The sequence below is a fragment of the Procambarus clarkii genome, chromosome 86 (assembly GCF_040958095.1).
Source record: "Procambarus clarkii isolate CNS0578487 chromosome 86, FALCON_Pclarkii_2.0, whole genome shotgun sequence".
Taxonomy (NCBI): domain Eukaryota; kingdom Metazoa; phylum Arthropoda; class Malacostraca; order Decapoda; family Cambaridae; genus Procambarus; species Procambarus clarkii.
In genome coordinates, this window is record NC_091235.1 from 7,188,727 (window position 1) to 7,205,340 (window position 16,614).

General features: G+C 43.7%; 1 protein-coding gene across 3 annotated transcripts in view; it reads left to right on the top strand.

The window, feature by feature from the left end:
- LOC138358830 (uncharacterized) overlaps positions 1 to 14,281 on the top strand; it is a 64,126-nt gene extending 49,845 nt beyond the window's left edge. For 2 of the 3 annotated variants that reach the window (XM_069317063.1, XM_069317062.1), the window contains 3 exons: positions 6,425 to 6,603; positions 9,306 to 9,487; positions 11,925 to 14,281. In XM_069317063.1, the coding sequence (XP_069173164.1) occupies positions 6,425 to 6,603; positions 9,306 to 9,487; positions 11,925 to 13,659 (2,096 nt within the window). In that variant the 3' untranslated portion in view covers positions 13,660 to 14,281. The remainder of the gene's footprint in view (positions 1 to 6,424; positions 6,604 to 9,305; positions 9,488 to 11,924) is intronic. The other variant, XM_069317064.1, reaches the window with a different exon arrangement.
- The last annotated feature ends 2,333 nt before the right edge of the window (positions 14,282 to 16,614 follow it).

The following is a 16,614-nucleotide window of genomic DNA, read 5'->3' on the forward strand; positions in this document are numbered from 1 at the left end:
CGTTGTTACAACCAAGTACCCATTTTACTGTTAAGGTAAACAGAGGCTACAGTTAAGGATTTGCGCCCAGTAAATCCTCCCCGGCCAGGATACGAACCCATGACAAAGCCCTTGTGGAACGCCAGGCGAGTGTCTTACCACTACACCACGGAGACTGGTTAAACTTCAAGTCAGATTTATTCTCTACTCACAAAGTCTCTCTTCCAAGTCAGATACACTTGTGGTTTCCCACACCACCACACCCACGAGTGCACCTGGAGGTGTAGTTGTCCTCACAATGAGTGAGAAACGGCGGGAACTATCAGGAGAAAGTGCCAAGCCATTACGACTATATAGCACTTAGAAGGGGTCAGGATAAGGGTTTGAGATGGGACGGGGGAAAAGGAATGGTGCCCAACCACTTAGGTGGTCGGGGATTGAACGCCGACCTGCATGAAGTGAGACAGTCTCTCTACTGTTCAGCCCAAGTAGTTGGACCTCACAATGAGGGATGGCTCATAATGTTAGAGGCGAGTCCTTATAAACAACTGAGCCTCATCCCTTCAGACTAAAGTATATGCCATACTAATGGCATTAAACTATTGATATATCTCCAAAATGTTCATATTAAATGCATGATTCATTAATCAGCCTTAACTGCGCTTAGCTCATTAAGACACCATTATAATAAATTGGTGCCAGACGCTACACAAACACATCAAAATTATTAATGATGGCATTGGAATACATATCATGCAGATTGGGTCTCGTAGTACAGTTGACTTCGTTCTCGACTCATACTTGGAAGTCCCGGGTTCGATCCCTGAGCGGGATAAATGCTTATTTTCACTTAATTCCTCTGTTCACCTAGGAGTAAATAGGTACCTTGGAGTTAGGCAATTGTTGTGGGGTTGCATCCTGGGGAGGGTCAGTAGGGGGGGGGACCTCGATATTAGTCTAACTAAATTATATATATACACAGGCTTCCTGTCTCCGACAAAACGAATTATTATTCATTATTCCATCTTGTTTGTTATGTTGGCGTCAGAATGTGTGATACAATCGATGGGTTAGCTAAAGAACATGCTTTCAGTGAACGAGTTCACTATAACCTTGGGTTGCCTAGAAGCACAGTCTGAAATCTATGTTTATGCGCAGCCCAAAACGTCGACCAGACTGTGCGACACAGTGGTTGCCAGGATCAGGCTGGGTTACCGTTACCTGTGGCAGGTGGCTACAGGTGACGGACCTCCCAATCCTGAGCACTCCAGGTGCAAACTCTGTGAGCAGGAACTGCGGCATGATCTCCCACACTACACCGCAGAATGCCCAGTTATTAGACCTTTCAGACCCGTTGGCATGAGGTACCTGAAGCTTTGCAATTACTTTTTTCACTCTTGTGTTGATGATATCCTCATATGTTGTTGTTGTTGATTTAGAGGCGACGACGATCGTGGGATCGGATGTGCCCCGGCGTACCCGTGAAGGGTTAATCGCGAAGCCCGGAAAGGGTGAAACGCCAAGCCTAATCGCGAAACGAGTGACGCCAATCACTGCGTCACTATGCCGCGCGGCAAAGAGACGCAGACAGGCAGATGATTGGGGAGCCCCCAGGAGTCCCGCAGGGTGACGAACCCCGGCCCCGCCCCGCACAGACAACACCGGGTAGCAAAACCAAAATCTCGGACCCCAACTAAAACACAAAAGTCATCCAGTGGTCACCGGCAGAGCAGAAGCCGGCCGCCCACCACGGCTGAGGGCACACCAGGAGCCCCACCAACCCCCGGCACCTCCTGGCCAAGCCGGCGCCGGACACCGTCACTCCGCAGGGAGAACCAACCAGAACACGGCAAAAAAATCTACCAACAATCCCGTGACCTAAGGTGATATGTGCGCCAGGCGTCGTACAACCGGATCGTGGAATAGGGATGCCAAGCGGCAGTAGCAAATCCAAATCACGAAAATAAATGTGATCCGGCGGCTCCCAGTCGGAGGTGTCCAGACGTCCGCTCGTCGTCAAGGGTGAACCAGGAGTCCGATAGCCTCATAGTGCACCCAGAGTCTACCAGTGCAGACTACTGATCACATGCCAAGTCAACCATCCTGTGTGATGGGGATTTTAGCATAACGTAGCTAACTTTTTGACACGCTACTCCCCTTCATATAGTCTAGGGCAGCTGCACAAATGCAGATGTACCTAAATGTGTTAATAAAAATATAAAAAATAAAAAGCAGCCTGGGAACAGCACTTCACTAATTCAATTTTTCTTTATTATGCACTCCATACCCATCCCATGAGGGGTTATCTTGAGATGATTTCGGGGCTTTTCAGTGTCCCCGCGGCCCGGTCCTCGACCAGGCCTCCACCCCCAGGAAGCAGCCCGTGACAGCTGACTAACACCCAGGTACCTATTTACTGCTAGGTAACAGGGGCATTCAGGGTGAAAGAAACTTTGCCCATTTGTTTCTGCCTCGTGCGGGAATCGAACCCGCGCCACAGAATTACGAATCCTGCGCGCTATCCACCAGGCTACGAGGCCCCTAGGCGGCGGGGGTGGAGGAAAGGGTTACAGAGGCACATAATGGGTTCAGGAACTGAACCCCAGAGTTCGTTTAGCTCAGAAAGTGACAATCTTTTGATGCTAGTTACACAATTGTTAATGTTACATACACAACATTCTGTACATAAATGTACAGAATGGTCTTAGTAGCACAGTGGGGTTCGTTCTCGATTCACAATCGAGAATCCCGGGTTCGAATCCCGAGCGGGACAGAAATAGTTGGGTGCATGTCCTATCACCTAATGCATCTGTTCACCAAGCAGCAAGTACCCATTAGTTAGTCAGCTTGCTATGGGGTTGCATCCTGGGGATGTCAGTAATTCGACCACGGAGGACCTCGATATAAGCCTAACATGCATATATACACTCAAGCTGCCTGTCCCCCGAAACAACGAATTATTAAAGCTTCGTAGATCTGAAGCAAATTTACACTAGTTACTGCAAGTATGATCACACTACCACACAAGAACAACATATTATGTCTAATTATGTAAAAGTTCGATTTTAACAGAGTTTACACCATCTGTTGAAGTAAACAGTCAAATGTAAACTGTCAGGAAAACTATTTCCACATTCTACATCTACTTGTGTAATTAAATGTGAACAGATTTATGAATTTAGATATAATTTTATTACCAATGTTCAAGAAATGTCTAAATTCTGAATTCAAATTTGTACAATATCAGAGATCTTGGCGGAGTTAACATACTGCAGGAAGTGGGACCACGGGACTAACCTCGCCGCCGCCGCCTGCTGGGTCGGTATAAGACACCTGGTGAAAAGGACACGTAACTACTCAACCCGTCCTCACAATAGCCTGGTTAAAGCGGCGGCCGTCCTCCCCAGACAACCCGGCCTCACACTAGGCTGTTTGAAGCGGCGGCCGTCCTCCCCACACAACCCGGCCTCACACTAGGCTGTTTGAAGCAGCGGCCGTCCTCCCCAGACGCATTCATTAATTTTAACATACTGTATATTAAAAATTGGTTTGTTCTCATGTGTAAATTAATATTATTATACATATAAATTCTATGTATAGTTTGGCGTTGGTTAGGTTAGGTGTTTAGGTTCTGTTGGCGATTATTTATATTTGTAGTACCCGGGTGAAGCATTTACAGCGTTGTGATTCGAACAAAATTAGTCAGTGAAGCACTTGTTCCGAAAGTGTTCGAACAAAATCAGTTGTGAGTCGTGTGTAAACTGGTTTTCATTCATAAACAATTGGTTTGGCGGGTGCATGGAATGGCCTTAGGGCCTTTGTTTAGAGGACGGAATGTTATTTTTATACCAGCCCGTCCTCCAAACTAAGGCCCAAAAGTGATTCCATGCACTCGACAAACCCACTGTTTATAAATGAAAAACGGTTTACACACGACTCACAACTGTTGACGTTCGAACACTTCCGGAACAAGTGCTTCACTGACGAATTTTGTTGGAACCACAACGCTGTAAATGCTTCACCCGCGAACTACAAATATAAATAATCGCCAACAGAACCTAAACACCTGACCTAACCAATGCCTATATACATATGCACAATATGCTAATATATTATAATATTAATTTACATTAGAGAAAATTCCCGTTTTGAATGAACAGCATGTAAAAATTTATGAATGCGTCTGTGGGGTCGACCGCTGGATGTAATGGACTTGAGTCGAGGACGAGTTGCTTAACCTACTCGTCCTTTTACAGATTACGTCGCTTTTCGCGCGTATGTGCACTCAGGCTAAGAAAGTGAGTAATTCAAAATGAAATCGGCTCCCGAAAGTGACGTACTGTCCCGTTTTCTGTTTTGGGTTCTCTGGCTTAGTCTGTTAGGTTAGGAGAGGAAACTTTCAATTAACGTTTTCCATGATGTTTTGAAACCTTAGAACTACCTCTCCTCCTAACCTACCAGAGGACCCTTAACTTGCTGTTTTGGAAAAAAAAAATCCAGAATTTATTTTCAATTTCAAAATACGGCCTTTTTTTAGCACATGCGAGCGAAAAGCGACGTAATTTGTAAGATGACGGGTTGTTGTTGAGGGAGCCCCCAACAAAAATCAGGAGCGTCACCAGACACAACTATGCTCAGGGCTTCCCAAGACCTCAAATACTAAGTCGTCTGCCAGATGACCCAGATGCCCATCCCGGACCCGATAAATGCCTAATAAAATAAATAAATAAATAAATAAATAAATAAATAAACAATAAAAAATAAATATATAAACAAAAAAATTAAATAAAACTATAAAAAAATAAACAACAAAAAGCCTTTTTTGTGCTACCAGAAGAGTAACCACACTGATGTTGCTAAGATTAATCTCCTGCAGCCAACTCCAACGGCTCTAGGGCTTCCAGACACCAGCTAGGACACAAACACTAGCCCTCCCCCCCCCCCAGCCAATGTACTGACAACCCAACATACCACATACCCAAACAAACGACACACACATACGCCAACCCATGGTGGACAGGCCACCGAACTTTCAAACTTCCCCCCCTCCCCCCCCTCTCTCTCTCTCTCTCTCTCTCTCTCTCTCTCTCTCTCTCTCTCTCTCTCTCTCTCTCTCTCTCTCTCTCTCTCTCTCTCTCTCTCTCTCTCTTTCTACACCCGCATTCTCTTCCAGAATTTCACCTCCCCAATCCTTTCCAAATCCTTTGGACATCAAAGCGAAACCGACACAACAAGTTCAAGTATGTTTATTGAGACAAGAAAGAAAGAAATACATCCCAAAGGGATAGAATAGCTTAGGCTATTTCTACCCCCCATAGCGACACAACCGCACATCATGGCGATTCCCACAGGTCCAGCCATCTCTCTGTGGCAATAATCCATCAATAGCATGCAGTTTTTAAGAGTAACATTGCAACCTTCCAGATTATTGCGCAGACTGATTTCTGTCCACTGGTCAAATGTTCATAAAGATCACATAATATTATAATATATTAACACAATGTTGAGCAAATGGTTTAAACAGGATAACTGTGTCATGCTGCAAGTTGGTGCATATTTTAAACACTTCGTGCTCTTTGCCTACTCATTAATAATCATTAGTAATTATAAGGAGAAAGCGTTAAACCAGAATGACTTGGGAAATAATTCGTTTTGTAAGAAAATAGGATGTAAATAGGTGACGCCCGAGCGATGGGAGCAACGATGTAACTAATATAGTACATATATACATATATATATATATATATATATATATATATATATATATATATATATATATATATATATATATATATATATATATATATATATATATATATATATATATATATATATATATATAGACTTATTAAGTATTTACATAATAACTTGCTTTGCTATTTTGTAAGTTTTGCGCTGGGTAGAGCTGGTCTAGGTTCGAACCTTCACCACGGCTCCTATGGATTTTTTCATTGATGCAGTCACGTTAGTGTGATTATTCTCTCCACTTGGGCTGACCGGTAGAGCAACGGTCTCGCTACGTGCAGGTCGGCGTTCAATCCCCGACCATCCAAGTGATTGGACACCACTCCTTTCTCCCCGTCCCATCCTAAATCCTTATCCTGACCCCTTCCCAGTGCTATACAGTCGTAATGGCTTGGCGCTTTCCCTTGAAAATGCCCTTCCCTTCTCTGTGATTACTTTGACGGGAGATATCTCCTGTCACGCAGGGTGCAGTCGCACCTCCACAGATCTCCAGTATCATCTAATGATATTGATAATGGCTCAAAAGGGCCACCACTTACGGGCTATTCATGCCCGTGCCACCTTTAGGGTGGCTTAATCTTCATCAATCAATTTATTATTATTATTATTATTATTATTATTATTATTATTATTATTATTATTATTATTATTATTATTATTATTATTATTATTATTATTATTATTACCGATGTTCTTGCAGAGTTACTACGAGGTCCGCGTCGCGTGGTGCGGCTGTGCGTGTTCGCGCTAGTGCTACCGGCGCTGCTCATCACTATACCCTTGTACGTGCGTCTGGTCCTCTACCCTCCGGGGCACTACCCCATGGTGCCCACTGACCAGCGGCTCCTTAGTCGCCACGTCTCCAGTGTCTGGTGCCAGGTGTGTGGGGTCACTACTGGTGTGTGGGGGTCACTGTTGGTGTGTGGGGGTCACTGTTGGTGTGTGGGGGTCACTGTTGGTGTGTGGGGGTCACTGTTGGTGTGTGGGGTCACTACTGGTGTGTGGGAGTCACTACTGGTGTGTGTGGGTCACTGTTGGTGTGTGTGTGGGTCACTACTGGTGTGTGTGGTCACTGTTGGTGTGTGGGGGTCACTACTGGTGTGTGGGTCACTGTTGGTGTGTGGGGGTCACTACTGGTGTGTGGGTCACTGTTGGTGTGTGGGGGTCACTGTTGGTGTGTGAGGGTCACTGTTGGTGTGTGGGGGCCACTGTTGGTGTGTGGGGGTCACTGTTGGTATGTGAGGGTCACTGTTGGTGTGTGGGGTCACTGTTGGTGTGTGGGAGTCACTACTGGTGTGTGTGGGTCACTACTGGTGTGTGTGTGTGTGTCACTGTTGGTGTGTGGGGTCACTGTTGGTGTGTGGGGGTCACTGTTGGTATGTGAGGGTCACTGTTGGTGTGTGGGGTCACTGTTGGTGTGTGGGGGTCACTGTTGGTGTGTGGGGTCACTGTTGGTGTGTGAGGGTCACTGTTGGTGTGTGAGGGTCACTGTTGGTGTGTGGGGGTCACTGTTGGTGTGTGGGGTCACCGTTGGTGTGTGGGGTCACTGTTGGTGTGTGAGGGTCACTGTTGGTGTGTGGGGGTCACTGTTGGTGTGTGGGGGTCACTGTTGGTGTGTGGGAGTCACTGTTGGTGTGTGTGGGTCACTGTTGGTGTGTGGGGGTCACTGTTGGTGTGGGGGGGTCACTGTTGGTGTGTGGGGTCACTGTTGGTGTGTGAGGGTCACTGTTGGTGTGTGAGGGTCACTGTTGGTGTGTGAGGGTCACTGTTGGTGTGTGGGGGTCACTGTTGGTGTGTGGGGGTCACTGTTGGTGTGTGGGGGTCACTGTTGGTGTGTGGGGGTCACTGTTGGTGTGTGGGGGTCACTGTTGGTGTGTGGGGGTCACTGTTGGTGTGTGGGGGTCACTGTTGGTGTGTGAGGGTCACTGTTGGTGTGTGGGGATCACTGTTGGTGTGTGGGGGTCACTGTTGGTGTGTGGGAGTCACTACGGGTGTGTGGGGGTCACTACTGGTGTGTGGGGTCACTGTTGGTGTGGGAGGGTCACTGTTGGTGTGGGAGGGTCACTGTTGGTGCCTAGTATGAGGGTCACTGTTGGTGTGTGGGGGTCACTGTTGGTGTGTGAGGGTCACTGTTGGTGCCTAGTGTGAGGGTCACTGTTGGTGTGTGGGGGTCACTGTTGGTGCCTAGTGTGAGGGTCACTGTTGGTGTTAGGTGCATGGGGTCACTGTTAATGTTAGGTACGGGTGTCACCAGTGCCAAGCACGGGTGAGGACAGGTGCCAGGAGTCACTGGTGGCTGCGTGTTCTCTCACTCCCACAGTCCCCGACTGTGTCAGTCGGGGACTGTTGAGTCCCCTTTCTCAAAACCCAAATGTCGAGTACACAATGTGTCAACTTTGTGAAAGAGAAAACATGCACTCACTTGAACATTATATTGTAAAATGTCCCATATTGACTGACTTTCGCCCTCCTGGGCTAAGGTGTGCTGAACTCTGTAACTACTATATGAGTACTGGAACACTTGATGATATATTGGACTTGTACCCAAGATTAACCATGTAATGTATCAACTATATAATGTATGTATGTGATGTAACTATATAACCTGAGCTTTTATAAGCATCTTAATCACCTTCAGTGGTTAAGTGCTTAATTGCACACTAGTTTCTCTATCAGCTATCTCACCCTGTCAGAGTAAAAGAGACAAATGTATGTGTTTATATATATGTATGTATATGTGTGTATATATGTATATGTACGTATATGTGTGTGTATGTATATGTATGTGTATAAAGTATATGTGGAAGCTAATCGGAATTACATTTCACCTTTGTAAATGTACATTAATGACACTATGTAAAAGACACATCGAACACTTTATGTAGGGCATACGTAAATCTGTGTATCTATGTATTTACGTATGTAGGTTAGCTTAGCATTTTAAAAGCACCGAATCACCTTCTGTGGTTGAGTGTTTAATAAACCCTTGAACTATATGTTTAACACTTCTCTAACCCTGTCCATGGAGGACAGAAGAAAATGTATATATGCTGGTTAGCATTGTAAATGTGTGGCCACGTCTGTGGTAGAAAATAATAAAAAACTCCCACAGTATAATATTATAAGGGATACACTACAATAATAGGTAAGATAAGAGATTACTCACACTAATCTATGGTCTTAGATATCACAAAATAAGTATCGTTACAATATATACTACAAATATTTTAGAATCTACTGTATCGCTGTATCCAACAGCTTCAAATAAAATGTTGTATAATCTGGTTCAAATCTAGTACTGTACAGTACTGTAATATTTATTTTGTAATTCTAAAAAGCCAATATAATTTGTTTTCACATTAAATAATTTGTAATTTATTTGTGTGGTTTGACATACTTGCTCTACATTTATTGTCTCCATAACCTGGAGTAAATTGTAAGCGGTGAACCAGGTTTATTTACGAGTCGCCTTGATTCCTGTTTTTTCCCCTGCTGACTGTGTCTTGGTGATTCTAACCATGTCTTGGTGATATTGGCCGTGTCCCGGTGATCCTGACCATGTCTTGGTGCTCCTCCCGCAGGCGCAGAAGGCCCACATGAACGGTACCTTCAACGGGTACCTGTCGAGGAGCGCCCCCGGCGTCGACCCCCAGCGGCGCACACACGTCATGCTCCACTCTCTCGCCCTCAGGGACGACGTTAAGGAGTACTGGGGCTTCTTCTTGCTGAAGGGCTCCACCGTCACCCTCTCCTCCTGCTCCAGGTGGGTCCTGCTGCCCACCACGTAGAGAAGGCTGCCCATAGGGACTAACTAACGAAAATATGGGTAGACTTTCTTACCCACTATATAACAACATGTACGCTTACTCTTATGTAACATCTTGTAGACCTTTATTTATATAAAAAAATGTAAGCCTACCTTTACGTAACAACGTGTAGATGCACCTATATATATAATAACGCACATATAATTGTTTCACAAAGGGCATACCTTTGTGAAACAATATGTAACAAAATACACGTACATGAAAGAGAAATTTGACTATGAATTATCAACACGGTTTTAACAACCAGCAGCAACAGCTCAGTCAATCACTCTACAGTGCCTTGGCTTTGGGTTCACTTGGAATGATATACACTGTTCTCTAAGCAGCTAGCATACCAGACCTCAGGCGCATACCAAGTTAGAGGCAAAAGCCTACCCAATAAAATGTGGGTATTACTGGAACAGGAAAAGCATGCAGTCTAGAAGAAGCTCAGAAGTGAGCTGGACTCTCTAGATGATTACACAAACAGTAATCAAACAATCATGGAAATAATCATAGATATACAGGCGATGAGTCACAATGACGTGGCTAAAGTAAGTTGACCAGACCACACACTAGAAGGTGAAGAGACGACGACGTTTCGGTCCATCCTGGACCATTCTCAAGTCGATTGTGAGAATGGTCCAGGACGGACCGAAACGTTGTCGTCCCTTCACCTTCTAGTGTGTGGTCTGGTCAATCATATATATATATGTATATATATATATATATATATGTCGTACCTAGTAGCCAGAACTCACTTTTTGGCCTACTATTCAAGGCCCGATTTGCCTAATAAGCCAAGTTTTCCTGAATTAATATATTTTTTCCAATTTTTTTCTTATGAAATGATAAAGCTACCCATTTCATTATGTATGAGGTCAATTTTTTTTTATTGGAGTTAAAATTAACGTAGATATATGACCGAACCTAACCAACCCTACCTAACCTAACCTAACCTATCTTTATAGGTTAGGTTTGGTTAGGTAGCCGAAAAAGTTAGGTTAGGTTAGGTTAGGTAGGTTAGGTAGTCGAAAAACAATTAATTCATGAAAACTTGGCATATTAGGCAAATTGGGCCTTGCATAGTAGGCTGAGAAGTGCGTTCTGGCTACTAGGTACGACATATATATATATATATATATATATATATATATATATATATATATATATATATATATATATATATATATATATATAGCTTCTTAGGGCAAATATGAACCTTTCCCGGGGTACAACTCGCAACAGTTGCCTAACTCCTGGATACCCCTTATTGCCAGGTGAAGAGAGGCATCAGGTGTCAGGAAACGTGCTCACACATCTGCCCCATGCAGAGCTTTGCCCTTGGACCCTTGGGTTGTGAGCACTGCGCTCACCTCTCTGCTACATATACATAAATCAACATATACTGATACATATACATAAATCAACATATACTGATACATATACATAAATCAACATATACTGATACATATACATAAATAGACATTAGCAAATAGACCTATAAATGTTCACAGTCTTGGTACAAAATTCATTTATTTCCTCAAATGTCACAAATTTGACAATTGTGAGGCATCGAGGCCACTTGTTTAGTAAGAGTTTACACATTGTTACACATTCATTGTTTACACATTCATCGCATTGTTTACACCGCCCCGTACGTCAAGTACCGGGCGCTCACCACCAGGACGGGTTAGGTAAAGATGTTGGAGCTATAGACCACACTTGCTCTCATCTTTACTCCAGCCTCTTTAATTCATGTTCCCAGTATTGCCTCACAGCCTCAGCTCATTGATTGATGATTGATGAAGATTAAGCCACCCAAAATGTGGCACGGGCATGAATAGCCCGTAAGTGGTGGGCCTTTGGTATCTCCAGTATCATTAGCTGATACTGGAGATCTGTGGAGGTGGGACTGCACCCTGCGTGACGGGAGATGTCTCCCCTGTGTCAGCTCATTGTTATACTACTGAACTTAAATATAAAACTCTAATAACAAAATGTTGCTCTTTAAATGCATGTTTGGCTATTGGAATATATTTGTTTTAAATTATTTTTATCTTGAATTGGTTAACATACAGGAATCATCGGTTAGACACAAGTAATTCTTAGAAATATATACTTTTACGAGATAGGACAAGTTAAGATAATCTATTATATATTTATTTGTAGTAGACCAAACCACACACTAGAAATTGAAGAGACAGCGACGTTTCGGTCCGTCCTGGACCATTGTTAAGTCGATTGGTCCGTCCAGGACAACTGACAGACCGAAACGTCGTCGTCTCTTCAATTTCTAGTGTGTGGCTTGGTCAACATTTTTCAGCCACGTTATTGTGACTCATCATCTGCATTTATTTGTAGTACTTGAGTGTATTTATTGTTGTGTAACAGATGGGATGGAGGGCAGCTGATGGTGCTACGCGGGGCGGAGAACCTCCACCGCTGCGCTTGGATCGGGGAGGAGGACTCTGCCGAAGAGGAGGAGGAGGAGGACGATGTGGCCAGCAATGAACGCCACGAGCTCCAACGACACAACATGCCGGGCTTCACAGCTCCGCAAGAACACTCGCTCACAGACAACAGAAAATCTGGGATCGCAGACGACACTTCCCACTCGAGTGTTCCGCTCTTCTCGGAAGAGCGTCGTCAGAGCATCAGTGAACTCTTGCGGAAGGCCATCAAAATCAGCAAAGACAAAACGGAGATTCTGCGAATTCTTCACACTGAGGGTAAGACTCGTAATTTTGCGTTTGAGAACCAGATTACAGACAAGGACTTAGCATTACAAAATAATACAGACAATTCAACACACGTTGTGCCCGAAATAGTAGCACTGGTCGACGGACAGACGGAGACTGATGCTAACAACAGCAGAAAAAACATCTCCGAAATCAGGCAGAGTGTACCGTCAGTTGAAACACTCCCAGGTGGTACACTCCCAGGTGGTACACTCCCAGGTGGTACACACCCAGGTGGTACACTCCCAGGTGGTACACTCCCAGGTGGTACACTCCCAGGTGGTACACACCCAGGTGGTACACTCCCAGGTGGTACACTCCCAGGTGGTACACTCCCAGGTGGTACACACCCAGGTGGTACACTCCCAGGTGGTACACTCCCAGGTGGTACACACCCAGGTGGTACACTCCCAGGTGGTACACACCCAGGTGGTACACTCCCAGGTGGTACACTCCCAGGTGGTACACTCCCAGGTGGTACACTCCCAGGTGGTACACTCCCAGGTGGTACACACCCAGGTGGTACACTCCCAGGTGGTACACTTCCAGGTGGTACACACCCAGGCCAGCTGAGGAAAGCCAGAAGAAAATTAAAAGTCAAAAGGAAGAAAGGTAAACGTAAACGTCTAAATGATAAACTAAACAAGAAGGGAATGTCTCGAGATGAAAATAATACTGAAGAACTATTGGTTGAAGACGAAAATACAAGACGATCACGGTTCAAGAGATTTGCCGACGATGAAGAAGATACTGGCAACGGTGCCTTTGAGGAACTAGACTCTAACGATCTTTTGGACACAAACACCGAAGCAGATCTCAATAAAAGGAAAATTGACAGATTAAAAGAAGAGCAGGCGATTGGTCACATCTTCTTCCCTGAGGGGGTGAAGTTTGAGAGAGGCAGATTTAACCAGTCAACAGTAAACGACAATTCGAGAGAAGAGCACAGATCTTCGTATTCCAGCAGCGAGGAGGCTCTGGCGAGCTGTGAGGGCGTCATCCTCACTCTGCCGCTCTTACCCTACAGGAGCTGCAGCTACCAGACTGTGGACATCAACAAGATTGTCTACGACATCCCCGTCACAGGCACTTACTACTTCGTGTTTTCCAGCGACAATGAGATCTATGTCAATGATCTATTCTTCAACCTGACGATGGAGCGAGTCGTGTACGACGTCAAGAACTCTGAAGAGCTGTGCTTGAACACAACAGAATGTTCCATGCCGCTGAGGTTCTGGTCGGACGAGCAGGCGGTAGTGGAGGTCCCGCAGGAGGCTGGCTGGGACAACTCGTACGTCCTGGAAACCAAGTGTGAGCCGCGAGTCTACATATATCTCACCATGATCCTCCTCGTCCCGGTGCTAATCATGTGTTGTGCTTTCCACTGATGGTAACTCTGTCTCCTCGGTCTGTTTAAGTTGCCTGTGATACACATCTGTCGCATCCACACCTGCAAATACTGAGCCCCACGATGGAGGGTTACTGATGGGAGTTACCCATCAATTTTTGTTTCTAAGCCTTTGCTTTATAATCCAACCATAATGTGCTCTTGGAAAAGATGACATTCAACCACACAACCGCATTTCTTATGCCGAATATATATATATATATATATATATATATATATATATATATATATATATATATATATGTCGTACCTAGTAGCCAGAACTCACTTCTCAGCCTACTATGCATGGCCCGATTTGCCTAATAAGCCTAGTTTTCATGAATTAATGTTTTTTCGACAACCTAACCTACCTAACCTAACCTAACCTAACGTTTTCGGCTACCTAACCTAACCTAAACTATAAAGATAGGTTAGGTTAGGTTAGGTAGGGTTGGTTAGGTTCGGTCATATATCTACGTTAATTTTAACTCCAATAAAAAAAAATTGACCTCATACATAATGAAATGGGTAGCTTTATCATTTCATAAGAAAAAAATTAGAGAAAATATATTAATTCAGTAAAACTTGGCTTATTAGGCAAATCGGGCCTCGCATAGTAGGCTGAGAAGTGAGTTCTGGCTACTAGGTACGACATATATATATATATATATATATATATATATATATATATATATATATATATATATATATATATATATATATATATACATACATATATATATAACTAAACTTACATATCAATATAACTGGAAATTCAGCCTGGGGAAAACATGTCCAACACAAGTCTCGTGATGCGTGACACAGCATAAACAATGTCATATTTATGTACAAGATATCCTTTGGCTTGCTGATGTAGGCCTACACTTCCCAAGAAAATATATATCCAAAGCTCTGGGAAAGTTTTAATTTAAAACTCACAATCTGAGGAAGGCGAGGTGGCGCCCATCTTATTGAAGGCGAAATTTTCTTGGAGTTTTGGACTAAAGGACTCGGTTCAGATTCCCGAAGCAGTTACGCAAACACTTACGAACCTGTACATCTTTTCTCAATCTCTGGCGGCTTTACCTGTGAACTAACGTGACCACAGACGTGGCCACACATTTACGATGCTAACCAGCATATATATATACATTTTCTTGTGTCCTCCATGGACAGGGTTGGTGATCTGTTAAACATATAGTTCAGTGATTTATTGAACTTGAGGTGCTGCTAACTGTGTTTGTCAGTCCTGAGATGGGGAGACACCACGTCACACACTGTTCACTCTACAATACCTGAATTCCTTTGGTGTTCATACAATTCAGGTTGATTTTCTTCACCGTTTATGGTATAATTGTGCAGCCTGACCTCTCAAACGTTCCCAACGTCACCAAAATGATGTACTAAATTTCTCGAATCTAACCTAATCGAGGACCCAGGAATAGAAAACGGGACATCACGTCAATTCGGCAAGCCGCTATGATTTTTAGTACGTCTATGATAAAATCAAGCCGCTATGATTTTTAGTACGTCTATGATAAAATCAAGCCGCAATGATTTTTTTTTTTTTACTTTGAGGATTTTGACTTCAAAATACGATGTGTTATGCGAGAGGACAAGTTGGTGTTTAAAATATTAAACAATGATAAGAATTCAAAAACTTTTAGAAGGGACTACTAAACAGGAGTAAAGTTTATAGGAGTATAAACTCCTATAAAATAGGAGTTTTTTTTTATTATTATTTTCTACCACAAACGTGGCCATACATTTACAGTGCTAACCAACATATATACATTTTCTTCTGTCCTCCATGGACAGGGTTAGAGATGTGTTAAACATATAGTTCAAGGGTTTATTGAACAATCAAAAATAGGAGTAAAGGTGAGGTAGTAATCAGAAGAGACAACTAAGCCATATAATCAGATAAACATTTGTTATCAATACACATTTTGTTCATTTATCAAACATCGTGATTAACTAGGCTAGGAGTTTAGTATATCATTTTAGTGACGTTGGGAATGCTCGAGAGCACAGGATGGTCTATTGCCGTATAATATCTAATATTTAAAATTATGTTATGTTATCTAAAGATTTACCTACAATGCGTAATATTGAGACCAGACCGTCGTAGTACACAAGTTCTCTTGCTAGCTGACATTATACTTAAAAATAAGGCATGCAAATCAATTGTAAATGTCTAATAACATCTACTGAAGCCTCATTAACATCTTTGTGCACTCTGTAATCCCTAATTTGTGCTACCGCTCACCACAATAAACTACCGCTCACAGGATGAGTATAGGGTGCACAATAAACTACCGCTCAACAAGGTGAGTATAGGGTGCACAATAAACTACCGCTCATAACGTGAGTATGGGGTGCACAATAAACTACCGCTCATAAGGTGAGTATGGGGTGCACAATAAACTACTGCCCACAGGATGAGTATAGGGTGAACAATAAACTACCGCTCACAGGATGAGTATGGGGTGCACAATAAACTACCGCTCACAGGATGAGTATGGGGTGCACAATAAACTACTGCTCAGAACAAGTATAAAATGCACAATAAACCATTAACATAGAACCTCAATTGTTTGTGAATGATATCACGGACATCACAGTTTAGAATGCTTAACTCAGCTGATACTCTCCCGGTTTACTTCTAGCATCTGTGTGTGTGTAATTGCTTCACTAACAACATTCGCTCTTTAATTTGATTTTCTTGGCCTCCCAGAAGAGTTTACCTGTAGGACTGACCCACCCAGGGGCCTGACGGCTGAGTGGACAGCGCTCGGGGTTCGTAGTCCTAAGGTTCCGGGTTTGTTTCACCCTGATGTTCACCTAGCAGTAAGCAGGTACCTGGAGGTTAGACTGCTGCTACGGGCTGCTTCCTGGGAATGTATTCACCTAGTTGTGCTTGCGGGGGTTGAGGTCTGCTCTTTCAGCGCACCTC